Source organism: Dermacentor silvarum, chromosome 6 (genome assembly GCF_013339745.2).
Source record: "Dermacentor silvarum isolate Dsil-2018 chromosome 6, BIME_Dsil_1.4, whole genome shotgun sequence".
In the NCBI taxonomy this organism is placed as follows: Eukaryota; Metazoa; Arthropoda; class Arachnida; order Ixodida; family Ixodidae; genus Dermacentor; species Dermacentor silvarum.
Genome location: NC_051159.1, coordinates 169,625,779 through 169,653,556, shown reverse-complemented (window position 1 = coordinate 169,653,556; position 27,778 = coordinate 169,625,779). Strand labels below are relative to the sequence as shown.

At 45.9% G+C, this 27,778-nt stretch overlaps 3 protein-coding genes across 4 annotated transcripts in view; 1 reads left to right on the top strand and 2 right to left on the bottom strand.

Moving 5' to 3' along the window:
- LOC119457041 (uncharacterized) overlaps positions 1–2,206 on the bottom strand; it is a 36,252-nt gene extending 34,046 nt beyond the window's left edge. The window contains exons 1-3 of the mRNA XM_049669188.1: positions 2,102–2,206; positions 1,982–2,041; positions 1,149–1,330 (exon numbers count right to left, since the gene is read on the bottom strand). Of these exons, the coding sequence (XP_049525145.1) occupies positions 1,149–1,330; positions 1,982–2,041; positions 2,102–2,206 (347 nt within the window). The remainder of the gene's footprint in view (positions 1–1,148; positions 1,331–1,981; positions 2,042–2,101) is intronic.
- Positions 1–27,778, top strand: part of LOC119456382 (acetylcholinesterase-like) — a 228,478-nt gene that overhangs the window by 33,056 nt on the left and 167,644 nt on the right. The window lies entirely within an intron of this gene.
- Positions 292–27,343, bottom strand: LOC119457040 (acetylcholinesterase-1-like). 2 transcript variants are annotated; one of them, XM_049669798.1, is made up of 3 exons: positions 25,630–27,343; positions 6,916–7,065; positions 292–5,404 (listed from the first exon to the last, which is right to left on the bottom strand). In XM_049669798.1, exons 1-3 carry the CDS (start codon positions 27,216–27,218, stop codon positions 5,278–5,280), a joined length of 1,866 nt encoding a protein of 621 aa, XP_049525755.1. In that variant the 5' UTR covers positions 27,219–27,343; the 3' UTR covers positions 292–5,277. The 2 variants fall into 2 exon arrangements, with proteins under 2 accessions (XP_049525755.1, XP_037574794.2); XM_037718866.2 differs by lacking the exon at positions 25,630–27,343 and adding an exon at positions 9,013–10,782.

Genomic DNA, 27,778 nt, shown 5'->3' with positions numbered 1-27,778 from the left:
ACTTCGGAGCGAGCACGGCGAACTGCAGTCGCTCGCTCAGCCTTTCGCGTTGTCGGGGGCCCGCAGACGCCGTTGCCGGAGCCCAAGGCGACGAATAAGATGCAAACGCGCCGTCGAGCGACGACTACGACATCCCCCCAGAGTATGAGGTTGAGTTCGCCTACGAATCCGATAAAGAAACGTAGTGTCAGCACCATGGTGCCGCTCGGAGAAGTACTGTCATCGCTCGGCAATGTGGTGTCATCGCGCTAAGGAGTGGTGTCATCGAGAAAGAACACTCAACGCAATGTGTGCGTGAAACACTACTTTAATGAGAACTCCGCAAATAAAACTCGGCTGGCAGATCGCAATATGGCCGGTTTGTCGTCGACCTCATAAGCAGCAACATTACACTCGGAAACATAACGCAGCACCACTAAACTCAGCAACATTTCGCCGCAACACTAAATTCAGCGACATAACTAAGTGACACACTCAGCGACAAGTAATTCTCTCGCATTTACACATCATAAGAATTGCTTAGGTGCCCCCATAGTTTCTTTCGTTTTGTGTGCGTCCGCCATGCCAGTTCGGCACGCCGGCGAATTGCTGCGTGGGTGGATGCGTAAGTCGCACGCGAGAAAGACATTGGCTTTTTTATTGTATATTGCGCGCTTTACTAAATAAAAGATCTGACAGAAAGTTATCTGTAATAACCGATGGGTAGACGACACAGCAGCCTTTGCAAGAAGACTTTATTGCACAAAACACAGGAGTATATGTAGGCGAGGTGGGTGGCTTATCGATGACTTGCTTGTAGTGGTACTATCGCGGAACATGCGCAGTACAGACTGGTTCGTTCAGTTCATGCCGTTATCACATCCCTTCCCCCTAGCAGTCGATGCCATAACGGAGCATAAGGTCGTCGTGCACGAGTAGAGCGGCGGCACGCTTGCGCTGTTTCCGGTACAGTCGATGTCGGCCCGGTAGCTGCTGGCCTTATAGCTGGCGTTGCTGGAAACATGAATTGAGGGTCAGTGATGTCTGGTGGAGTAGTTTTCCATGCTCTGCGCACGTGGTCCCGATGACGTCTGTGTATCGAACCGTCCGCAGTCCGCACTTCGTATATGGCGTGGCCTAAACACCTTACCACGTGCCCGGATACCCACTTTGGACCACGAGAGAAGTTCCGCACGTACACAGGATCACCACGTTGGAATGTCGACCTTGGCTGTCTCGTACACCCTGCGTCGTTGGCGTCGGGCTGCATGCTTGACAGGGCAGAACGGAAGCTCCTTCCCAGCATGAGTTCTGCTGGCGTTTTCCCCGTTTCCGTGTGTGGCGTGGAGTGCTGCTTGAATAAAAAACGCGACACTTTACAGGTCACTGTACCTTGGCTCTGTTTTCGAAGTGCACACTTCAGCTCCCGAACCATGCGCTCGGCTCTTCCGTTGCTTGCGGGATGCTATGGGGCTGTATACATGTAGCGGACACCGTTTCGCTTCAAGAAAGACTGCATTTCTTGGCTTGAAAACGCTGTACCATTATCAGAAACGACCAACTCCGGTAGTCCGTACGAAGCAAACATGCGACGGAGTTTATCGATCACCACTGACGAGTGAAGCGATGGCATGATTTCAATCTCGGCCCAGTTTGATAACGCGTCCACGACAACAAGAAAGAAAACACCCTGAACTGGCCCTGCAAAATCTAAATGAACTCTGCTCCATGGCCGTTCGGGCTTCGTCCAGAAGTGGACAGGCGTCTTAGGTTCGCTTTGCCTGTTTGTTTGGCATGGTTTACAATGACGAACAAGATCTTCGATCTGGGCATCCATCTTCGGCCACCACACAAATGATCTTGCCAGAGCCTTCATGGCCGTAATGCCAGGATGGTTTGCATGGAGAATGCAGAGAACTTTTTTTCTTAGTTCGTCTGGCAGTATCACCCTGTTACCCCACAAGAGGCAGTCGCGGTGAAGTGACAACTCTTTGCGCCTCACCTGATAGGCGGCATACTCTGGAGGCACACCTTGTTCAGGCCAGCCGGACATGACCCATTCCTTCACACGGGACAGACAAGGATCGCGCTGAGTGGCTTATGCGATGTCTTTTGCACTCACAGGCGGGTACTCAACTGCTTCCAGCATAAGGACGTCGCCTAGGCGGCTCGATCTCCGGCCGGTCTCCGGGTATTGGAAGCCTGCTAAGACAGTCAGCATTTCCATGATCTTGCGTCTTTCTATACTCCAGCTTGTATTCATAAGCAGATAATATCAAAGACCAGCGCAACATGCGTGGTGACAGAACGACGCGGCAGGGGCGGTTCCGGCAAGATGGCCATCGGCGTTCGCCTCGGTGAGTTTCACCTTAACAGCAACTCTTCATGGGAAGATTACGTTGAGCGTATTGAGTTATGCTGCGCAGCCAACAAGCTCACCGAAGACACCGAAAAGAGGGCAGCATTGCTGAGTTGCTGTGGGGAGGAGACCTACTCCCTGATAGCTACCCTCGTAAAGCCGCCTAGGCCGCCTAACGCGGACTATCAGTCCATTGTAGAAGCTGTGAAGAATCGCATCAATCCGAAGCCCTCCGAGCTGTACTCGAGGTATGTGTTCTCCAAACGAGATCAGCACGACGGTGAGAGTGTGGCTGACTACGTTACAGCCTTACGCAAGCTATCCGAGAACTGCGGATTCAGCGACAAGCAGCTCCCGCTTGGCATAATGCTCAGGGACCGATTAGTTTTCGGAATTTCCGACAGCACAGTGCAGCAGCGCCTGTTGGCGGAGAAGAACCTGACCTTTGCGACAGCCTACGACCTGGCAATCACAGCCGAGTCTGCTACAAAACATCAAAGAGCTATCGGCAGTCAGCGTCGCGAAAGCCCAGATATCACAGCCAAAGTGGACACGCAACGTCTGATAAAAGGGCAAGATGAAAAGGCTTCAGGCGCACAGTCGGAACGACTGTGTTTCCGGTGCTTAGGCAACCACGCTGGTTATCGCTGCAAGTTTAAAAACGCAGTATGCTTGAACTGTTCCGCAAAGGCCACATAGCCAAGGCGTGTCGGAAGAAAAAAGGTGGGCAGCTAAACCACCAGCTGGAAGGTAGCGCAAGTTCAGCGCAAACCGAATATGATGACTTGCGAAGTATTAGCCAAGTAACCACCGGTTGTCCCAAGTTTATGGTTGCAGTAAGCATTGGCGGAAGAAACGGTACCGATGGAATTTGATTCCGGAGCAGCCAGGTCAATTATCAGCGAAAAATTGTTCAGGAAACTGAAGGTCGCAACAAGCGTTCAGCTTGAAGAAGCAGACACCCAGCTCCTAACTTGGACCAAGGAAGGACTACACGTCATCGGAAAAGGCTATCGTTCCAGTGAAGTTTAAGGAGCAGGACTTCAAACTGCCGCTTCTCGTTGTAAGGAACGAAGGTAGCACACTGCTTGGGCGTGACTGGTTCAAGGATTTGAACATCAGCATTACTGGACTTCACACCATCAGCCACAAAACACAGGAGTATAGGCGAGGTGGGTGGCTTATCACTGACTTGCTTGTAGTGGTACTATCGCGGAACATGCGCAGTACAGACTGGTTCGTTCAGTTCATGCCGTTATCACATCATCCATGTCATGATAAAGTTTGCTTGTATTATTTGTTTTTCAACATCACCTTGTTGCCTCCCGGTGCGTGAAAGTTAAGTTCTACGATGTTGTTTTGACGTTGCCTGTTCCAGCCCACGTTGCCATTCCGTGATTTGCGATAAGAATTTCATCAAGTCGAGAGTAGACACACTCTTTTGTAAAGGGAAAATATCAATAAACAGCGTTTTTTCTCGTTTTTTGTAATTTTTTCTTGTTATCTACAGCTACTTACTTACCTGATCCCAACATCCCTACATCAGCAGGCGCTAGACAAATTCTGTAGAGATTGCAAAAAGCGACTGACTTCCAAGATAACTGCCCATGAAGTGTGCACGTAGCTTTGAATGGGCTCTAATTACCGAATAACACTCAAGTTACCGCATGATACAGTTTTACACCCTAGTTATATACAGTGTCTATGTTGTCGTCATCGTCGCCATCGTTGCTGCTGTTGTTAGACGTAGCAGAATGTTTAGAAATCGCCTGTGGCAGAATTCAGAAGCACAAGAAGCACAATTCTACTTTATCAGCAGGATAACTTGAAGAGGCCGACATTATTTGCACGCGAAATCAACATCCGCAGTTCAATTATTAACAAAAAATTATTTATTAACTTTTTGCTAAATATTTTACGGCATGTATCGCGATTTACAAATAGCAGCCGGTGAGTTCTAAAGACATATATCCCCTTGGAACCAATTCTGATAATGCCATCAACTTCGGGAATTGTGTTCCGCTAGCGTACGACGAAATGCATCGGTGTTCTAGTTATTCTTTCTCCTGCAATGCATAAAAAAGTGCTTTGTTAAAAACGTAAAAGGAATAACGATTCATATAACCTTAAATTTGACGGCGGCTCATAACTATTGCTAGTTTTATAATTCGTTCCAAGTGTATGTGCCTTGAGAACTCACCTGCTTCAATTGGTAAGTTGCAAAATATACCCTAATGGGATCAGTTAAAAAGTTGACCAGAGAGACATTGCTAATTATTTGATATTGCGTTTCGATAGAGATTGCCGCCTCTTTAAGTAGTGCAACTGAAGGATTATAATTTTCCGCCATGGTGTCTTAGCGGCAATGGCTGAACTCAAGGTCGCGAGCTCAATCCCTGCAGCGGCGGCCGCATTTCGATGAGCGCGAAATGCATCAACGCTAGTGTACAGATTTAGGAGCACGTTAAAGGCCCCAGGTGGTTGAAATTAATCTGGAGTGCCCTATTACTACGACTTGCCCCATTATCATATCGTGATTTTGGAACGTGAAACCCAAGAACCAAAGTAATTTAATTAAGCATTATAACTGCATTATCTAGTAAAGGTGATTTTTGAAAATTTTCAAATGAAAAAATTAAAAATTAAAAATAAAGGACGAGACATTTCCTCTGACCTCTGAGTGAGATTGCCTTGCATTTTTCGCGCAGTCGACAACTTGCCCTTGACCCCAGCCACGATCATTGTGTCGGCTGTCATTCTCAGAGACAAAAACACAAACAAAAAAAAACAAAAAAATAACAGAAGAACACATTCATAGGTCTTTCAAGTGCATCAGCGAAATATCCACCACGGCCTTCAGTTGTGGAAAATCCTTGCGTCCAAAAAGCAGATTAACAAACACGTTAAAGACATGGATGTGAGCACGCTAGATGAGTGGATCATCGCTGGAGACGCGGACACGATGTTCTCTTTGCCAAGGCCCGATATCTTTTTCTTCGTGGACGTGCGCATACTTGGTTTGGTAGGCTTAGCGCTGGTGCCTTTTCGGCCTTCAGGGAGTCGTCACTGAAACAAAGGATAGATTACTCACGTTAATTAAAGTTGCATACTTTGCTTGCAGATGTTGAGTAAAATTTTGTACTTGGCCACACCCTCATACTGTCCGAGCTGTAAAATTTCTTATTCGAAAAATAGCATAGCAAGTGCTGACGATGCAGCTTTTTATACCCTCTATGTAAGTTTAGTCCGTGCTCCGATTTATTTAGTACTATTAAATATATCTAAGTCCTAACTTAAGGACTTAATACTATATAGTGTAGAAGCTTAAGGGATAGAAAGGTCGCGGCCCACATTTATTGGAGGCAGTGTGCAAGAGGGCCACTAAAATGCAGTAATTTTTATTCTCGTAACAGGCTAGTACATGTTGTCAACAATGCAAATTTTGTAAAGGAATGCTTTCGTTTAATACGAATACTGAAGGCCTGAGCAAATATTTGGTGTTTGGTTGACTTGTTACGAATTCATTAAAAATATTAGAATAGTCGCCAACTTCTACTTTGAGAAAGTTATAACACTGGCTACCAAATTAACTTGTTACTTCTGTCAACTAAAAATCATGCAGATTCAACACACATTTTGTACCTATTTGAAGTGAAGCTTTAATTAAAATGGCAGTTATAATGCTACAAAGCTGTTCATCTTCTGCAACGCGTTTTGCAGCATTGCTTTTTCGTGCCTGTCCGGCAAATGAACAAGACGCGGAAACTCACACCACGTGACCCACGTTATCCACGCGACCGCGTATCACACTATCTCTTGGATAGGCCCACTTCTCATCACGCCATCTCCGTGATCAGCCCAGTTTACTATAGCACTACCTGAAAGGCCGGTGCATCTTCCCTTACAGAAATCATTATAAACTTTATGTTGCGTTTCTAGTGACGTTATGTTGCCTTCAATAGAAAGTCTGTTAACATTTCATTGAATAGCTTGCATTATTCTTGCAAGGGGTACTCGGAAAGGAGCTGGCCGAGCAGAAGCACTAAAACACTGAAAAAAGGCGCAGAAAGCGGTGCTTTAATAAAGGAACTATACGCTTGAAGGCGTGTATTTGTTGCAGTGAGAATATTTCGGTACCGTTTGCTGTTTCATTGCGCAATGTCGTAGAGAACAGAGCCGGCTATCGGCAAATCTGCACGGCTAGCACAGATAGGGCTAAATATAAGTCGATTCGTTATGAGTGCTCCCCTGCGTGTGAGCTACTCGGCCAGACAACAGCAGCAGCACCAGCAGCCAGGGTCAGTTAAACACGAGAGGGTTAACCTAGAAAGCTTTGCTTTGAAGCATTTCGTAGTTAGTATTCCGCGACTATCGCCAGTTTATTCTGTGTGGGAAAAGAAGAATGTTTTCGCTTAGCGAAGCCGGTAGCTGATTCCGCGCACGCGCGTTCTATTTACAAGGGCGCGGCTCTTCACTATATGTTGCGCCCCACTGTTAAATAGAAAGCGCTAATCACTCTCATCTCGAGCAAGAGTTAATTTCTATTTATGTTTGGATATTCCTGTTATTTTATTTACCTTTTGTAGAGGACTGGTTTCCAAAGCTTGCACCGTTCTCGCTTGGTATCTTGAACGATGGTGTAGTTGTTGGGCTTCAGCACCAGCATTTGGGGATTTCCCATTGTGTACTCAGGCCAGTCGACATTCAGATGAGGAATGACCGGTTTCCTGCAGATCGAAGTGAGAACATTAGAGTGCCCGAGAGGTGCAAACAAGCATAAAATATGCGCAAATGTGGGCACAGCCAAGCTAGTAAAGTATGCATAACTACCTGGGTAACCTTCGGTGCTGCAAATGATTATGCGTACTCAGAATTGCAAGCATTGCTTCATTAAGAAGCTGCAAGAGTCGATAAACCGAAATAGTTGGCGTTCACTGCGTAGCAGTAGACGGCGCGGCGCATGCATAGAAGTCGCACTCTCAAAGCATCATCATGATAGATAATAAAAATAGCAAACTTAGCGCGTGTAGGTAGTAAAAAGAAGGAAAGAAAAAAAAGGAAAATACCATCCAATGGAATGCCGCGCTAAGAAAGCACAGGACAGATATCTAACAGCATAAACTTGAATATATTCACGTGTCTCAGTGATTCATTATCACACCTTTGACTTACTAACGTGCTGTTCAGAACACAGAACACTACGAAGAAGGCTCCCAATGATGCACACGAAGGCTTTAACAAGTTTTTAAAGTTATTATCTCAGAAGGAGCAGTGGTGCATCTATAGACACACGTGAAAGATAATTTCTGACACATACACAAGATTTCTGCACAGGCACGCCTGTTCGTTCTGAAACGAAACGGTTATTCGTACTTTCTGAGTTCGTCACATTTTTTCTCCTGGTACATTGTGTTACAGCGCGCGTCTAGCAACAGCGTGTGTCTAGCAACAACTTATGAGTAACAAGCCCCTATTGCCGCTTGAAGTTTTACTTTTTATATTATGGTGCAAATGCACCCGAGACTAAAGTGCCTGAAATGTGTTTTATGCTCATTGAAAATGAATTACGAAGATAAAAAAGAAAAACAGTTATATAGTTATGCTTAATATCAAGGCCCATTTCTCGTCAAAATGTAACTATTCATGCAGTTGGTTTCATGTAGCTAGATATGCGTACAGGTACAAAAGAAAACTGAACATCAGCAAAAACAAGAGAACATCAGATCACGCGCCATTGTTGCGCAGCTAGGTTGCAGTTGCTCTCATTGAAAGAACCCCTGCTGTGCTTGTTTCTAATCCGCCACATCAAAAATGTTTTCGCGTACTTAATTATTTAAAGCAAAATGTTATCACAAATCCTTTCAAATGTTTATGACAAAATAGCGCTGTGCCTCTCTTGAGTCACTGGAGGCCATCTAACCTTCCACGCGTGAGGCGCATGTGCGCCATTGGTGCCGTGATTGCACGACGACGACGTTGGCACCGTCAGTGGCGCGAACACGCCTTGAGTGTCCGTACAATTCTTATCGCAGTAAAATGCTGCAGAAACTTGTCAGTCCTTCAACGCTACTGACACGTTCATGACGCTGTCGAGTTATTTTTGAAAAACTCTATACCATAAAGATACGCAATGTGGGCATTGCATATAGTGACCATGAATATTCGGCGCAGCCCCCTCCTAATTACAGTGCATTGTGTCTGCCATATGTTCAGCATACTTTTTTACTGCTTCTCCTCCTTCACTTTCAGAATATTATTGTCATCATTATTTTTGTTCGTTATGTTAGTAACGTAATGATCTGTTTTATGCTTACAAATTACCAGCTCTTTCGAAGGTAAGGGGAAGTTTAAGTGCAGCACAAAGTAAACATTGCATAAACCTAAGTACGAATGAAGCTGAATGCATATGGATAATTCTGTACTGAAAGCAGTCGTGCTTCTTGTCGCTTATAATTTGTTCCGGCGTTTCTCTAATAATGTAATTCACATGACGTGCGCTTATCAGCGTCGAAAATACTGAACAGCTACTATAATTAGCAAGAATGTGATCGGTAGCTAATAAGGAAATAAAAAAAGGTTAATTCGCGGTATTACAATGTTAGCTAGGATACGAGTAGTGTGACAGTAGAATAACAAAGCGACGTTACGTATTTCTGGTCAATGATCTTTCTCACCCTGTACTCGCAAAGGAATTCCAGGCGCTAACGACTTCTTTCATGAAGCCCTCGTCTTCGGCGGTGTAGTCCTGGGTTGCCAGGAATCTCTTGCCAATGTCACCGAAAGGGTCGGTATATCGGCTCTTGTCTTTAAGAAAAGGAAGCGAGCCGAGAGTGTACAGCACGTCCTCACCATGCGTTACACCCATCCATTTAGGGAAGATGCTGTGGGATCCCTTGTGCGCGAACACATACCTATACGTCTTGACGCCACTTTTAGACGTTGTGTCCGCAAACAGCTGCGCAGGGCAGTCAAAGAGTACATCGCCAATCATCTGACTTACAATGTCTCGGAGCTCTTCGTAGCTGATGTCGTCGTCGCCGTCACCGAAATAAGCGCTCACTATACTGCGCGCTTGCATCATGGGAAGCCCGAGTGCCTGAGTTATAACAATTGTGCACACCGTCCTGTACTCTGTCATTAGGATCTCCACCAGTTCTGGGAATGTCATGATAGCGAGATGGAAGAAGATCCCAGCCTCATTCTCCGTTGTTCCAATAATCAGCTCCTTGACATTTAGGTTACTCCATGGTTCCGAAGAGGCAACTGAGAAAGGCAAGAATTCGTCGTTGTCGTTGGGCGCGAAGGTCTGCTGCACGAGGTCAAGCGACTCGAGTTTCGTTATCAGTTCCGCGGGTTCCATACGGCGCAGGCAGCCGATAGATTCAGTGAGCTGCTCGTCGAGCGTTCTCTTCGAGTCATAGCAACCAAGAAACCCGGCTATGCTGATGAATTTACCTTTTCCCCTAAAGTATTCACCCATAGCAAGGCTCATGGGCAATCCGCTTTGCAGAATTAATCTTTGGAACAGCCCCTTACTATGTGGGGAGGCAGCTTGAAGAGCCGCCGATATGGAGCCAGCGCTCTGGCCGTCTACAGTGATTTCGTCAGGGTTGCCACCAAAAGCGGCTATATTCTTGCGCACCCATTTCAGGGCGAGGTTCTGGTCCCAAAGGCCAACGTTTCCGGGCAACTCTGGGATCTCGAGAGAGAGGAATCCATGAAGACCCACGCGGTAGTTGAAAGTCACGTACACAATGCCTGACAGGGCAACGGAATTGGCCGGATCGTGGAGGAAGAGGGCTGAGTCACCCCACTGGAAACCACCACCATGAATAAAGACGACTACCGGAAGCTTCTTCTTGCAGTTCTCCGTCTTACTATTTAGGCACGCAGATGAAGGCGTCCAAACGTTCATGTAAAGACAGTCCTCTGACGATCCGGAGTAGTTCAGTGATAGCCTTCCTACCAGAGGTATTGGAAGCTGACGGCAGGGCTTGGGCTTGCTCGAGGCGTTGTACACACCCTCCCAATGAGCAATACGTTCTGGCTTTCGGAAGCGATAGTCACCAATGGGAGGTTGCGCGTAAGGTATTCCGAGATAAGCGTAGAGTTGCTTTCCGCCAACCTCAATTCTCTGGCCGGTGACAAGTCCCGAGTCGATTCGAATGACAGGTGCATCACTTGCCAACGCCGTCACTGTGAACAAAAAGAGAACAGACGTCTTCGCGATTAATGCATTAATTGGGCATATTTCCCGCCAGACAACTGCGAAAGTGACGGATTTCATGGTCGGGACGATAGGGAGTCGTTCGCACCGACTCGTTCACGTACTGAGTGCACACTATAGTAGTCGTGAGTGGCGAAGAGCACTTTATCGTGGGCAAGTACGCGTTTCTTGCAAGATTAGCCGCGCACGCACTTGCCCCTTTCTTTTCTGAAAGGTTTGTTGTCAAATTGCTTATTCACTCAGACCTTGAGCTATCGGCCTGGAAGAACGTGCATGTTTTAATAAGGCTCAGCCTGTGGCAATCGTTTCCTGGTTGAAAGCTGAAGCATTGCCAAAAGCTTTCATCTATAGTTCTTGCTCTGAGCGCTACTGGTTCTTTTTTTTTCCTCGGTCTGTTCGTCAATGGTGCCATAAACTAAGCCAGATGCATTGGACAAAAGAGCGTTCGTGGGCTCTTTGGGCTTCGGTGTGGTTTCAGTTACTTGACTCCAAGTAGTCTGCCTGGTCTCCCAAGATGCCCGCGTTCGCAGTGAACGATGTTCGCGTTAATGTAGATAAAGAAATCAGTCCGAGCGTCTTCGCCAGGAATAATCACTCCGCAGGCCTGAGTTACCGCGCATGGAGCTGCACGGAAGCAGTAACTGCGACTATCTGAGGTTATTGAATCAAGTGAGTTCATGAAGTGGATTACTTGATTAGCTGCAAGGGCAAAGGAAGATTTCCGTTAGCCAACTGTAATTATTTCAGCACGTGTATTTGTCTACGCTACAGGAACATGAGTCTCCCTTAGAGAAGAATACATGCGTTGTTCATTCTTAGAGGGGTGGAAACCAAAAGTAATGTTTATTTATACTCGTGAACGCGTGAGCACGGTTGAACATTACCGCCGTCACCGTTCCGAGAGCTGTGACTATGCTTCGGATATGCATCCTAGGTGCTGCGCTCTTAGAACAGGATTCATGCGTATGCATGTATGTTCATGATAGATATCTCGAAGCAGAATGAAAATGGATAATTCCTTAAAGATAGACAGCACGCTTTGCATTAGGCGGTGCCGGAATCGCAGTGTGAGTAGTGATTGCAGTCTGAGCAGCAGGGCTCATTCACACTGGCGGCCCAGGGAGGTCGCGTGACCAAATTGGTCGGATCGTCTGGGGATGTAGCCTTAGTCGAAAAGCGAGTGTTTTGGGTCAGCCGCTCGGTTGTTCGATCACCAGTGTGAATAGGCCACAAACATTAGCTGATTACTTGTTAATACTTCTAATGGACTTGCGACATTCGCTGCAAGAAACAATTTAGTTGAGCAGAGGTGCGGGCCAGTTAGTGAAACATTGACGTAGTAAAAAAGATTATAAGACGGCTGAAAGCTCTTGCGGTGTGCACTATTTTTGTTGCCTTGTGTCATTTGCGCTGTTTTAACGCTGTAAGTAGGATTCTGTTACTCAAACGAAATTCCCACTTTTCCCGGTTTAGAGAAAATTATATCCGGTCCCGGAAACACGCGCTGTCCACGTGAGTTGTCATCGGTACTTCTTAGACAGGAAAATTCCTCCTCGTAAAACGAGTACTACCGACTAAATAATCGTCCTTGGGCCACTTACGACCACGCCATTCAGGTCGTATCCGTTGCCAACTGCGATCTGATGTGGCATTATCTCGCCTCGAAACTTTTACATCCAAAGCCTACATTTGCAGTCTGTTGGGCCAGACATCTTAGAAGACGGCAACCTATGATCATAATTTATCATTTGCAGCTTGCACAGAAATACCACCAAGAATTGACCACCTGCCAGCTTAAAGGGGAAAAAGTTAGCGACTTTGGCACACAAAAATACATCTTCTTTAGTGAAACGGCGATCATTTCTAGGCAGCCCTCAATGTGTTTAATTACGGTTCCAGGTGTAATAAAGTTAAAGGAAGCCAAACTCAAAGACCGACAAGGGCAAAGTGTTGTTTCGGCACATCTCTTAAGTTGACCAATTTTCTTGTTGTGAATCTGCAAAAGTTTACTTCTGGTCGATGCACTGCTGCTCTGCTTCGATGAATATCTGAAATCTTAAAATCAATCGCTGAAGAAAACTTGCTTAATAGCGAGGAGGCATTCCAGTGAGTGGGGAACGTTCGCATTGTTAGAGCATGTTGTCGCCTCGCACCTATACTTCAACATGTTCTTGTCATAAGAACATGACGGACAAGTTTTAGAGCGCAGCTCCTAGGCGCCAGTTCGTGCGGCGAGCGTCGGTGTAAGAGGAGCGAACGAGCACAGCAGCGAAGGACGAAAGAGCAACGCGGAGCGCAGCGGGGAATGAAAGGCGGCGATAGCGAAGAGAGCGCGAAGAGGAGGGTATGGCGAAAACATGACAAGTGTAGTGCAGCGCAACACGTGTTCTGCGACGATCGCTACGAGATGGCGCCAGAGTACCGCCCGTCGTCTGTTCACTTCTTCATCTTTCTTCGGTGACTGCTTTTCACCGGCTAACAAATGTTAAACGTTATCCCACGACGCGCCTGCATGTATCAGGAGTTTCTCGAATGTTATCGATAGTTCTATCCGTTGGCTCCTGTCACCAAAGCTTTTTGTAAACTGATTGTATGCGTGACGCGAATTGTGTCGTACTTTGTGGAAGTCACGAGGGCACCAGTGATTACGCTGCAACCTTCGACGAATCGTGTATAAAAGCCGACGCGCTTGATCCGCAGATCAGATTTTCGACGATCGCCGACTTTGCTCGCCTCTATGGTTGTGCTTGAGTGTTAGTGGTTTTGCTGGGCACAAGTTCGCCCAATAAAGAGTTAAATTTGTAACTCACAGTTTCAACACTGTGCCGCTATTTATTGTCACTACCACGTGATAGTATAATTATAATGCAAGATAGTGTCAGCCAGTTCTTTCTGAACAATGAGCGACGCAACAGGTGGAAGTGCTTCGTCATCCGCAGCTGCTAAACGAGTTTCCCGATCAGAGGCTCAGCGCCGCCGCCGAGAGGACCCTGTCGTTCAGAACCAAATTCTTTGCCACAATATATAGCGAATTCAAAACACTTAAACAGCTGCGCCTAAAGTTTGCATTAGGGAGTGTCGTAATTGTCGGTGATTTTTGTAAGCATAAAAACACCACTGAACAAATTTATTACCGCATTTATTTTTCACTTGTGCACCGTTAAACTCAGTTTCAAGCTACGAGCATGACGGGTAAAATAACTGACCGTTCTCCTGGTTTCCCCAACCACTTATATGAGCAGAGCAGCTGTGCCTAGAGTAATGACATGAAACCATCGCATCGCACGTCACCATTGAAACAAATACGGTATTAAGGTAAAATCTACTTCAGCTTCGTCGTTCAGCAAAGTTATAAATTGCTCTCAGTTTACAAGAACGGTTCATCTGTCATTGTTTCATTTACTAGAAAGGACAATTCGCTGCGACGTCTTTCAAGTTTATGTTATTATTTCTTAAACCAAATCGCTACTTAAGTGAACTGAGAACTCTTCAGCAGGAGAGACATCGCACGACGCGGCCTCCGATGCAACTGAGGCTCGTCGGAAAGATTGTTGCTCAAAGTATTGGTGGCTGTGGGAACATAATGGCACCTGGTGCAAACTTGTTGGAGACGGCTGTTCCTACGACTAGCAGGACGGAGGAGATGACTTATTATACAGTGCATAAATAGCGTTGAGTCATCGGCATGAGTCATAAACACGAGCTTAAGCCAGAGTGGCATAGGCTTTCGACGACACTGACGAGTGTTCGACAGATGTTTCTACCTGCTGGGGCTTCAGCGTAGCAGTGTGTGCAAAAACGGGCGTTTGATTACTAATTTCAGTACTTGAGCTACCTTGCATGAAAAGCCCCGGCTTTAAACTACAGCTGTCGTCGCTTGTTTTTGTGCGTATATAGAGGGTGTATAGAAATGTCGGAAAGTTAACCAGTGGTAGTTCTGGTTGGCTACTCTGTTGGGGAAGAAGAGTTAAAGGTATGGAAAGGAATACAGAGAGGAACACAAACTAAGTAAATCTCATGCTCAATCTAGTGGTAGCTGGCAGCGTTCTCAAAGTTAGTTATGTAGGCCCATAGATCTCACCTCAGGGAACTCAGCAGCTTAAATATAGCCTTCTGTGCAGAGGTTCTGTGGGAGCACTGACATAGAAGTTGACACAGACCTAATGATTTGACCTCAGCTTGAGATGAGGCTTAGCGATGACGGATAATGCCACTTGTTTCTTGTTGGCAGGGCGAAGAGCCAATAACAAGCTCGAATTTGGATCGAAGCGGGTGGTCGGCGCTCTATGGGCGTTGCCATGTTGCCACGGTTAGGGTGGCTCTTAAGGTTACCGGCGGTAACTGCCACAGTAATTCTCAGTATACGACGTGCATGCGTAAAGGTCCTAACATGTCAAGTATCGCTGTACCGTATCAGGTAGCGAGCAAAAATAATACTCTCTAGTGTAGCCAATAATGAGCCAGGTACGCCCGGAACAATATACCACTTCGCAAGGACATTGCCTGTGTACGCCCCGTACCTTCGGCAGTGCTGAAACCAACTTGTGAGATGGAGTATAACTCCCATATTGAGAAATTCACCTAAACTTGACGCCCATGTTTGACTTGATTTATATAAGCCTGGCATGAATCTGCCCAAGACGCTCATTGCGTTTCTTTCGGTGCGTTCACGAGTGGCGTCATGCACTTAAACCAAGTCAAGCAGGGGCTTCAAGTTAAAATGCATTTTGAATACGGGGGTAGGTCACCGTGACTGGTTACTCGTTTTGTGAAAGTGGGCGTTTACGAACTGCTCGCATAGCCTCCTCAATTATTCCTTAAGTGGTTTTTAACATCACTGTGGGCTCATTCCTGAGTGCGTGTTTTTTTTTTTTTTTTTTTTTGTGCTTCTCATTCTTTTTAGTATTCACGTGTCGGAGCAGAGGAGCAGTTGATGCCTGCAAGAGGGGCGCGACATCTCCTTATATACGTATAATAATAAAAAAAATGTACGGTGCTCTTGGAAGGTCCTATGTGCTTACACGTCTGTAAATCATGAGAGCACTGACAGCTGATACGCTCTCATAACTGTACGCCCCAGGATGGAGAGCATGAAAGCAACGCGTTCGTTAAAATGTTCTGCGTCACTGGGACGATCGGCTAAATGGAATTCACAGGGTACTTTTAAACCACTTTCTTGGCATCTTTTCGGAAGGCATGCTGTCATTTATAGAGAATACATTCTAGAATACGAAAGCATGTAGTTTTTAGACTTAATTCTTTTTTTTTTGTCCTATCAACTGGTACGACATGAGTGCTCTTGAGCTAAGTGAGCATCGCAGGTGCGCAAGCGCACTGATACAGCTGCGCCTTCACGATAAAGAGGGGTATGACGTCATAGGATCAAAATTGCGGGAATGTTAGTCTCTGCAAAATGTGTATTACTTTATAGGTGACTTGTTAACAGCAGACCTGAGGTGTCTATGCACTTCTAGACAACAAACTGTAAGAAGATCCTGAACTGGCTGACTGCCTCTTACAATAACTGCAATTATGTGAGCACCTCAGATCACGATTAGATCAAGCCTACCCAGACATCGTACAGCAGCATGCTCGGCTCGTGAAGCAATGTGTATGTTACTTATAACGTCAGAAGTACCGAGCTCCTGATTATAGACGCAGACGATGGTTGAAGATGCATCCCGTGTTTTTATGCATTTGCAGAATGGCAGCCTGCCAGGCTTCCATGTAAATTGCGCTGGCATAGTTGTTCCTGTTTGCAATTAAGTACGCTCACGTTGATTATACATTGCACGCTAGCTTTGTCGAGCAAACAAAAAGACCGGTTTGGATCATTTTGTCGTGTATACCCTGTTGTAGAATACACGCTGAATGAGGATCCAGGGAAGCGAAAGCGTCGACGCGCGATGCCGAGACGAACCTCGTTCTCTTCTTCTTCAGTCCCCTTGCTGTGCCACACCATGTGGCATTACCCCCTCTTCAAAAAAGAAAAGAAGGAAAACATACATAGGCTTGACGTGAGAGCGCCGAGATGGCCTAGGACGAACACATAGGCTGTAGTCACAATCACTGTGGTGTGCGATGTAGTCACAAGGTACTGAGGGGACGAGAAACAACCAAATTTAACCTAAGCGACTGAAAACGTCGGATATTAGGGGCTATAGTACGGTTTCAACCGCACAACATGCACAATCTCAGATTGCGGTTGTCGATGTCGGGAAGGCTGGCTTCCGTCAGGAAGGACTTCGTAATTCACGTCCCTAATTTGCTGCAACACTCTGTAAGGTCCGAAGTAGCGACTCAAAAGCTTTTCAGATAGTCCTTTTCGGCGCACGGGAGTCCAGACCAAGACTTGGTCACCAGGTTGGAACTCGACTTGCCGATGGCGGAGATTGTAACGGTGCGCATCGATGCTCTGTTGTTTCTTTATGTGCACTCGGGCAAGCTGACGAGCTTCTTCCACGCGTTGCACGAAAAGTTAGGCATCTTGGGCGAGATTCAGATGATCGATGTCGTCGCACGGCAGCATTGCTTCTAACAGAGTCTGCACTTCACGCTCGCAAACGAGGTAAAATGGCGTGACACATGTTGTTTTTTGCGTAGCAGTGTTATCGGCAAACGTTACGTAAGGGAGTATCTCGTCCCATGTCTTGTGCTGTACGTCTACGTACATAGACATCCTGTCAGTCATTCAAACAGGTCGCTTGACAGGATGAACTTCAGTAGAGCCTTCGTCGCCTTCTGGTGTGAAGACCACATTAGCCGGCCCTCTAAGATCGTCTGCCCAGAAAGCGACCGGTCGTCGACGCGTTCCAACTCATCCCGCTATCAAGAACCGATAGAGCAACAAAGCTTCGAATACTCGCGCGGGATGCCACACGATCCATGAGCAACATGCCAGGTTCATGCCAGGAACATGCGGCATACTCGACTGCACCGCCTGGACCCATCCCTCCGACTACGCATTCCATCGAGACTATCCCGAATCGAGGCTACTGTTCCCTGCCGACTGTGGCTTAATTGGAGTATCTTTTGCGAATGCGTTTTCTTGCACCATAGGAACGGCTGATTGTGCTGACCGTGATAGTTGAGGCAGCGATAAAACAATCGAACACATTCTCTGTCATTGTCCCGGCTATGGCTCCCACAGAGAGATTGTATCATTACCTGCTTATTCGAGCATTGTGCATTTTCAGTCTTGTGCGTTTACATTAGGGAAGGAGAATTTCGCCCATTTTATGGGTAAACTCTATTTAATAAGTCGGCGCGACAAATCGGAAAGATCGCAAAGGACAGAGCTAAGAGAGAGAGAGAGAGAATAAACATCTTTATTAGGTAAATGAAGCTTTGGAGAGGCCTCCTCATTCCAGAATGCCTTGAGCTCGGGTCGCGTCCTGGGCCCTCGCAATCAGTCGTTGCTGATCCTCGAGGTCGGAGCTGGCCAAGGCTCTCTCCCAAAGCTCGTTGGTGTAATAAGGGTTCGGAGGATTTAGTCGTGCCTGTCTGCAACCCGCTGCTTTGTGCCTGAGGGACCCGGGCTCTGAACTGAGGCGGCATTGCGGAGAAGGAAGGAAGGAAAGAGTGGATGTTCGTACGAGACTAGACGGTGCATGTGCTCGGGTTCAGATTCCTCGGCGTCTGCACGGTGGGTCAAATCTCGAACCACGTGGTTGGCGATCTCGTTGCCAGGAATGCCGTGGTGAGCTGTCACCCAGATGATCATGACTGATCTCGTTGGCGGCTTTTGATTGATGATCTTGAGTGTAGTGGCACGAATTCTGCCGCTAGCGAAGTTACGGCACGCCTGTTGGTTGTCGGTCACTATGATTTCAACCTGTGTTTGGGAGAGCGCGAGGGGTATGGCCGCTTCCTCGGCTTGAAGCGGATTGTTTCGGGTGAGCGAAACGCTGCTCCGATGTTCTTTGTTGACGATAACGGTGTTTGTTGTAGCTGCGCGTCTGGGGTAAGAACCCGCATCCGTGTAGGCTGAAGATCGAGGGTTGACTCCCAAAATTGCTTGTGTATGGCCCGGGCCACCCTTCGCTGTGCGTGGTGCACTGGTTGCCGGTTGCTAGGTAGAGGGGGGGGGGGGGGGGGGTACGGTGATTTTGCTTCGAATGACATGGGGTAAGCTCACAGTCTGAGGCGGCGGATGGCTGAGCGGGGCAGAGAGCCCCAGGCACAAGAGGATGAACCTCCCCACTTCCGTAACCGCCAACCTTGTTCGCTGGCTGGGTGAATATGCCTCGATCAGCTCCTCGGCCGTGTTGTGCACTCCTAGTCGTAGTAGGCGTTCTGTGGAAGTACTGATCGGCAGGCCCATCGCCTGCTTATATGCCTTTCTGATCATTGTGTTGATTTTCTTGAATTCGGTCGCGTTGAGTAGTGCGTATGGAATAGCGGAAGTTATTCGTGATACGACGAAGGCTTGCACAAGCCGAAGCTAAGAGGTTTTCTTTCTTTGTCATTTCCACTGCATAGCGCTAATACTTAAAAATGATTGTTTATCTTCTTTATTGCCAATATGCTCACTTTCGTGTCTAGCAGAAACATTTTATTTATTTATTTATTTATTTATTTATTTATTTATTTATTTATTTATTTATTTATTTATTTATTTATTTATTTATTTATTTATTTATTTATTTATTTATTTATTTATTTATTTATTTATTTATTTATTTATTTATTTATTTATTTATTTATTTATTTATTTATTTATTTATTTATTTATTTATTTATTTATTTATTTATTTATTTATTTGTACTGTCGACCCAGCATAGATTCGTTACAAGAGTGCAATACCGAAAGGTGATATAAAGAAAGGCGGTATAGTGATGCAGGGGTATACATAATGTTGGTTCTTTTTGTGCGGGAGCCTAGAATGAAGTTGTATTTTAACAGTATATAGAAGTAACCTAACTATTCTACATGTTCAAAATGGTGCCTCTGATAAGATAACCTGTCGGCGCAGCAAAGTCAAGCATGTTAGAACTAATTAAAAGCGATCTTTCGATCTCGAAATGATTTCGCTTTGTGCGCTTGCTAATGTGGGGCCTTCAACGTGTTTGACGACTGGATGTGGCAACTGGTGAAGTCAGCTCAGCGAATTTCCACTCCAGCTATTTCTTGTAGGAATTGTTTTACTTATACTTTGCTCTCTATATTTCGTTTGTCAGCAATAATACGCGAGAAAGACGTCAAAAATAAATATCTATAAGTACCGTGTTTATCAATAAACGCGAAGCGATAGAGTCTCATCGCTGCATCGCCGCGTCAGTGCAAGCGTATATAGCTGCAATATTGCACATCGGAACGAATGATTCGATTTGTAAAGTACTCAATTAAAAAAAAAGATGTCCCCCACTGCCTTAGGCATTAGACGAGCTGAAAACCCCTTGCGAGCTTGTTCGCGTCTTGGTGAAGGATTCCCATGGATGATACGATCTAGCAATCACTCAGTAGTCATGAATATTTATTTTCATAACACTTTTTCTCACAACTGACGAGACGCATGCTTTTCAAGACAAATCGCTGTAGAATAGTATGCGGCCTGCGTGGAATATCGGTGAAAATTCTGTAGCTATACTTTCCGTGCCTTAGCGGTGCCTACGCCCTAAAACATGTAAGTTCTAAATAAACTTTGCCGAATCCTAGAATCGGCGTAAAAAAGAGAACGCATATTGAGCTAAACAAAACGGGCACTGCCGTCCATCGTCCATCGTTTATAGTCTTTCAAAAATGTCCCAACTCGCCTAACTCTCGATTCTTCTGCAGTTAAATTAACTTTAGTCAACACACGTTTTATCTGTGTCAAAGCGCAAATAAGCACGAGCATTTAATGTGTTGAATGCACCTCTGATATGTGAATAGAGCGGATACTAAATGGTTGTTTAGCTTCATATGACGGCGTATCAGGAAGAGAAAACATGGCATTGTATCATATGAGTATCACAGTAGAGTATAGGCACTCTATTTGGCACGGAATCGCAGACTGACTTACTGACTGCTCCAAGCAATTACAAATTAAAAAGCACCGTCCAAGCAACTTTGTACAGGTGGTTAACCAGCGAAGCTGAAACGTGTGACCCTGGCGTTTATCATTGGGTTAATCCCAATGCTTCATTAAAGTCCTTCTCAATTATTGGTTACGTATTTGTGTTTCTTAATGAGGTTACACGTGTAACACGTTCGGCTGCGACCGGAGAAAACGACGTCGCTGACGGTATGCCCGCAGTCTGCTGTTGTCGCATTGCCACTTACGATTCTTCAAAATTAAATGTGTCCATTACATAAGACATACCCGCTTAAGCAATGGCTCATACACCCGTAAACGTGGCTTCCCCATTACGACGACAGAAGTGAAATTCTACGCTGGAATGATGAGCGGCAACGGAGCCAGCTGTGGAAGAAGACGACGAAAGCTCGAGGCATGATGATGATGATGATGATGATGATGATGATGATGATGATGATGATGATGGCATACATGCGACAGACAAATCAGCTAGCCACAGACGGCTTCGCTGTAAAAGCCCTATTTATTCGCTTATTTCTTTTTCCTAAACGAAAACGCGAAAAGGTGGGCGAATATCCAATTTTTCCAATACAAAAAGAATATGAACGGTAATTATCGAATATCAAATGGAATATTGAATCAAATATCGAATAGAATATTGAATCAAATATCGAAAAGTCAAATGGGGACGCGTATGCGTATTTTCAGCGGGAATATTTATTTCTGTATAATTAGGTGCCATGGCTGTACTGACTAGTCGAAAAAAAGACAGCTAACTATAAGGGACAAAGAATAAGTTTTAAATACGAGATCACTAATTGCCATTAACAAACGGAGCAATAGCCACTAAACATCCTTAGAGCCTGGCTGCAAACAAGCTTGCTAAGCATTAATAGTTGCTGCATGGAATGGAGCTCTACAAAAACGCTAAGTCAATGGTTTCCGAAAAACGATCGGAAATTACGGGGGGAAAAAGCTGCTGAAGGACTTGTGTGCCGTAAAGACGTGTAAAAGAACCATTGCCAGAAAAACATCACTAGTGGTAGCGTATATATATACACAGGGTGTTTCAGCGAACACTTTCAAAAATTCTTAAAGGTTGCCTGTGGCAGATAGCACAATTCTAGTTCATGAGCTGGTCTACTCGAAGAGGCGGACATTACTTCCACAAGAAATTGAAATGCATAATCGAATAATTAACAGACATTCACTAATTAAGTTTTTAACTAATACCGTGATGGCCCATATTGCAACTTACACATTGTAGCCGTGGAGTTCGCAAGGCGGACCCATTTGGAACGAATTCCCGGGATGATACCAGTTTCGAGATATTAATTCCCGAACTTTGCGGAGAAATGCATTGGCGTTCCAGTTAGGTTCTTAAGAAAACGTTGCTTTATGCATTGAAGCACAAAATTAATGCATGGGCGTTCCAGTTAACTTTTTTAAGGAAAACGCTGTTTTGTGCATTGAAGCACAAAATCAAGTGGATCGCTCAAGCATTTCGTCGGACACATTCAAAATTAATATCTCGAAACTGGTTCAGTCCTGAGAATTCGTTCTAAGTGCATACGCTTTGTAAACTCAGCCGCTATAATTCGTGGATTAAAACCTATGCCGTAAAAGAAATAATTAGAAAGCTAATTTGCGTAATTATGTTAATTATTCAATTAGGCGTTTTGATTTTCGTGGAAGTAATGGCCGCCTCATCGAGTAGTTTAGATCAAGGATTATAATTGTGCTGTCTGCCACAGGCAATTTTTAGAAAATTTGGTGCAGCTAAAATGAAACACCATGTATATATATACATACAAACATACATACACACACGCACACACACACACACACACACACACACACACACACACACACACACACACACATCGCGCTTTCGTCCCTAGTTCCTGAATGATGCGTTACAGCTTCACACCGTTATCGTGTTCTAAAAGTACATATAGCCCAAATTGAGAGAACGTTGCAAATTGATTGAGCGTTGCACAAATGTCAGAATTAGAGCATGGATGAGCATTCGCTGCTTAACATTTTTTTACGCGAACGTTCGCCTACACTATAAAGAATGCCGTTGATATTGTTCAAGCTCAATGATCAGTTGACACGAGAGCTGGCTCAGGCTTTCCACGCCAAAGAGAACGCAATAAAGTGCACCCATTCGCATAGGTCGCGAAATTAGGGACTAAAATCCTTCAATAACGTGTGCCTCTGTTGTGAGGAGGTTATCACATTGACCGGTAGCATTTATTTGCTCCGGGTTAGCATCGCATCCCGGGCCTCCGGCGTGCACGCTTCCCTGAAGCCACGGCAGCTCCACGGTTCTGCCTTACTAAAGGTGTGTCTATAGTGCGTGCGTGATAGCACATGTCACAGAGACGCGCTCGCACCGCTACTCGTGCGTTCGTCGTCTGCTTCTTCGACAGCTGGCTCCGAGAAGGCCTCTTTCGGAATGGAGTTTAGCTCAGCTGTCGCTGCAGCCATAATGTACTCGCTTGTCAGAAATTGCGCTCCTTTCAATGGCCTCTTGATTTTCGGAAGCAGCCAGAAGTCGCAGGGGGCCATATCAGGAAAGTAAGAAGCCTGTTGAACTACAGGAGTCTGGTTTTTCGCCAAAAACGTCTGAATCAAGTGCGAGGAATGTGCAGGAGCATTGTCGTGACGGATGCGCCAATTTCCTGTTGACCACAACTCCGGTCTCTTGCGCCGCACAGCATCACGTAGGTGACGGAGGACATCTCTGTAATACTCTTTGGTGATTGTTTGACTCTGTGGTGCGTACTCATGGTGTACCGCATCGCGGGAGTCAAAGAAAGCAGTCAGCATCACTTTCACGTTGCTGCGCACTTGGCGGGCCTTCTTTGGTCTTGATGGCGTGGAAATGCTTCCACTGTGATGACTGGGATTTGGTTTCCAGGTCGTACCCCTACACCCAAGACTCGTTACCAGTGATTATGGTGTTCATGAAGTGGGGGTTACTGTTTGTGGAATGCATGTCCTGTGAGACTTCAAGACGAACTTGCTTTTGCTTCCACCGTGAGCAGCTTCGGCACGAATTTCACCGCAACTCTCTTCATGGCTAAATCTTCGGTCATAATGGAATGTACAGAAAAAGTGCTGATGCCGACCTCTTCCGCAATTTCTCAGATAGTCACACGACGGTCCCGCATCACCACAGCGTTCACTTCGGCAATGACCTGGTCATTTCAGCATGTTGATGGCTGACGCGGAGCGTGGCTCGTTCTCCACCGATGTGCGGTCGTCTTGAAACCGAATGTACCACTCCTTAATTTGTGTGCTGCCCATAGCATCGTCACCGAAAGCCGTCTGAATCTTCCGAATGGTTTCCAGTTGGCTGTCACCCAGTTTTTGACAAAATTTGATGCAGCAGCGCTACTCCAGTTGCTTCGCCACTTTTCTTGCAATAAAAAAAGCGGCGAGAGCACTGTGCACTACCGCACTCAAACGCTGCGTCCCAGCGACTGACGCTATCGGCAGGCGGGAAAAAATTCGCGCATGCGCACGAAGGTTCAAGGTTTGCTGATGCAAGCGCGCTTCTTTCATATACATCAGGTGTTCACCAAAAAAATAAGCTCGGATGCTTTTCTAACAGACCTCGTAGTGGTGCAAACGTAGGACACACCGATGGCCTGTATTAGTAGCCTCAACTTTTTGATAGTTGCCGATGTCATTATGGGATGCAACACTTTGTATGTATAACTGAAAGCTGCAAGGGCTAAATATTAAAGTTCTCGGTATTTTGTTACTACCATCACCTAGATTTCTCGTCATTCACTGAGAGTGAAATGTAACCATGCTCTTAGTGTCTTCTTCAACTAACGTCTGGCCGCTAAATATAAGACAATTAATTTGCACATTTAGTTCTTAACTATAGGTTCAATGTTTTTGTGAACCATAAGGTACAACCCATTTAGTATAACTGTAGTGTTTGCTATCTTTTTTAACTTACACCTTCGAATGTTTTTCATGTTCTTACACTAAGAAGACTAACTTTTGCAGTAGTGCACTTTTTCACAATTAAAGTAGCCACAGAACTTTTGTGTTAAGTAGTGGTAACAGCCGCGTGGCCTTCAATGTTTTCGTTGTTTTGTTCAGGGCCCGGAGGCAAAGTTTTTCTAAAGAAACACTACCAAAGTCATTATTAGGTAACCTCTATGCCACTTGTCACATATGTGTACCATAACATGGTGCCTAGCGCCGCATTAGCCTGTGACTGGTTCGGAAAATTTTACTCCGATCAATGTTAATTCTCGGTATGAAAAAAAAAATACGGAAAACTTTCAAACCCCGCGGCTGTTATCATAATATAACTACTTAAGCAGTGACGATTGCCTACAAATGTGAAATTCTCCACTGTTTGTGAAAGTAGTTTTCATGGCAGAAGATCGCTGCAAGAAAGACACAGAGACGGCGAGAAAAAAAACACACACAGACACATAGACATAGACCTGTGTATCGCTTTTTCACGTCGTCTTCATGTGTTTTTTGCACCTTTTCTGGCCAAGAAATTAAGCCATTTGAGCTTTCTCAACTTTTAGTCTCTTTGAGAAGTTTCCATGCTCAGAATGTAGGTTGCGTGACAAGAAAACACGAAATTGCGGAGAAAGAAGGGCAGTGCGTGGGGAGAATAAAGACAGCTTGACTTGTTCCGCAATACCAAGGTCAGAGAATCAGCTCGCGCATCATATAACCGAGCTCTTATGCCGAAAAATCTGCGCACTGGTGAAGCAGGCCGAGACTCATGACCTGCTTAAACAATAATTGCCAAGGAGTACTTGTACAGTTTACTCCGGACCAGGATTTGAGGCAAAATTTGGAATGAAGCGCCGTAGTCTGCCTCAAAACTAAGAAATCGTGCCCCAAAGCGAAAACATTTATCGAATAAACTGACAAATAAACTGCCCAGCTCTCCCTGATTTTGACAAATACAGTTTATAAATGCCAAGAAAATCAATCAATCAATCAATTGTATATAACTGTTTTGTTAGTTGAGTAAATGTACAACCACAACTCACCCGGCCTTGGCAAAGGAGAAAACAGCGCTGACGATATGTTCCATCATCTTCTCTTCTTCAGTCGTGTAGTTCTTCGACAACAAGATCTCAGCTCCTACTTCGGTCATTGCTTCGATCTTGTTGGAAGTGTCGTTCAAGAATGGGAGCGATCCGAGTACGTACATAGTTTCTTCTGAGTGAGTGACGCCCATCCACTCCGGCCAAAAGCTGTACGAACCGCGGTGAGCGAATAAATAACGATAGGTGTCTATTCCTTGCTGAGACGTTAATTCGCTCATAAGTTGAATGGGGCAATCAAATACAGCATCTCCCAGCAGCTCGCTGAATACATTTCTCACTTGGTCCGGAGTATGCTCAATTTCCGGATCTCCAAAGTACGCTTCGACAATGTGCCTCGCCTGTGAGATGGATATGCCGAACATGGGCTGCATAGCCAGTGTAATGGCAAGTCTGTAATCTGTAGACAGTATCGCACGCAATCCCGGAGATGCGTATTGTATATTATCCAAAATCAGTGTTCCCTCGTTTAACACATTTCCGAGCACAATCTTCTCGATGGGAATCTTCTTCCATGTACCTTCTGAAAATGGGCTCTTAGGGATAAAATCGTCGCCGAACGTAGGCACGAACACTTGTACCATAGGATCTTGACCTTCCAGTGTCTGGAAGATAAAACGGGCGTCTAATCCTTTTAAGCACGCCACTGCGTCACTAAGCTGGTCGTCCAGAGTTCTTTTGACGTCGTAACAGCCCAAGGTACTTACGATGTGTACGAACTTCCCTTCACCACTGTGCGAAGAGCCGAGAATCATCGACAGCGGTGCACCACTCATCATGACGGCTCGCTTGAACAGGTCTTGGCTATGCGGGGACACAGCGTGAAGACCCACACTAATACCACCGGCGCTTTGCCCCATCAGTGTCACTTCTTCCGGGTCACCACCGAAGCTTGCGATATTTGCGCGCACCCATTTCAGTACTAGGTTCTGGTCCCAAAGGCCCAAGTTTCCTGGAAGCTCTGGTCTCTCCAGGGACAGGAAGCCCAGGATGCTAAGCCTGTAGTTGAACGTGACGCACACGACGTCGGACAGGGAGGCAAAGTTCGCCATATTGTAAACGAACAGCGCCGAGTCGCCCCAGGTGAATCCACCGCCATGGATGAACACGATCACGGGTCTCCTGGCGTCACATCCGGTCGAATCAGAGCAAATTGAAGACTGTCTCCAGACATTTACGTAAAGGCAATCTTCGGAAGCACTCGAGTAGTAGTCGAGTGGCGCGCCGTCGACGAAGCGCAACGTAGTCTGCCAGCAAGGAGACGACATCTTTGTGGCCCTGTACGTTCCGTTCCAGGATGCGGGCGGTTGCGGCCTTTCGAAACGCAGGTGCCCGGTAGGAGCTGCGGCGTATGGCATTCCAAGGAATGCGTCCACATTTTTTTCCTTCACCTTCATTCGCTTTCCTACCACAAGACCCGAGCTGGTGCTCACAATGGGTTCCGAATTTGAACTGTATACAGGGGGCACGAAATTAACCCCGACAACGAGCACCGCCGCGAGGCTCCACATGCATAGTGAGCAGAGCGCCATGTATAATTCTCAGACAACAACCTTTGCTTCTTCGCTCGAGTGCGCCTTGGAAAAAAACCCCGAACGGAAGGGCTCAACAGAGCGCCCTCGACGGGTGAAACCGCGCTTCCTCGTGAGCTGTTTCGTATGCCAGCTGCTCTTTTCTTGCGCCAAGCTAGGCGCCACAGATAGCCCGTACTTGCGTGGAATAATTGAATCAAACCTTGGAGCCAGTTTCGAGAGGGTGAATACTGGTGCCCTTTCCTTGTATGTACTTCTGCCTCTAAGTCTTCCGGACGTCACAACATCATTTACGACGTCTGTCGCAAGTTGCACAATGCTTATTTGGCAGACTCTGCTCTTGCACACTTCCTGGATATCCCAGTATGCCTAGGCCCCATTTGTACAACATTATGAAGAAATTCACGACAGCGTCCCCCTGGCCATTACCAGTCGTAACAGTCATAAGAACTATGATTGTTTTCTGATTCCTTGTGCAATGCGCATTGCTTTGCCATTGTTGCTGCCGAATACGCATTCCACACTTTCGGTTTCTCCGCTACCAAGAGCAGACATTCACT

Coding starts and splice junctions, on each gene's coding strand:
- LOC119457040 (XM_037718866.2), bottom strand. CDS start 10,625: ATGAAATCCGTCACTTTCGCAGTTGTCTGGCGGGAAATATGCCCAATT. Junction 7,066..9,012: donor AATTCCTTTGCGAGTACAGG/GTGAGAAAGATC, acceptor TTCGATCTGCAG/GAAACCGGTCATTCCTCATC. Junction 5,405..6,915: donor AAACCAGTCCTCTACAAAAG/GTAAATAAAATA, acceptor CCTTTGTTTCAG/TGACGACTCCCTGAAGGCCG.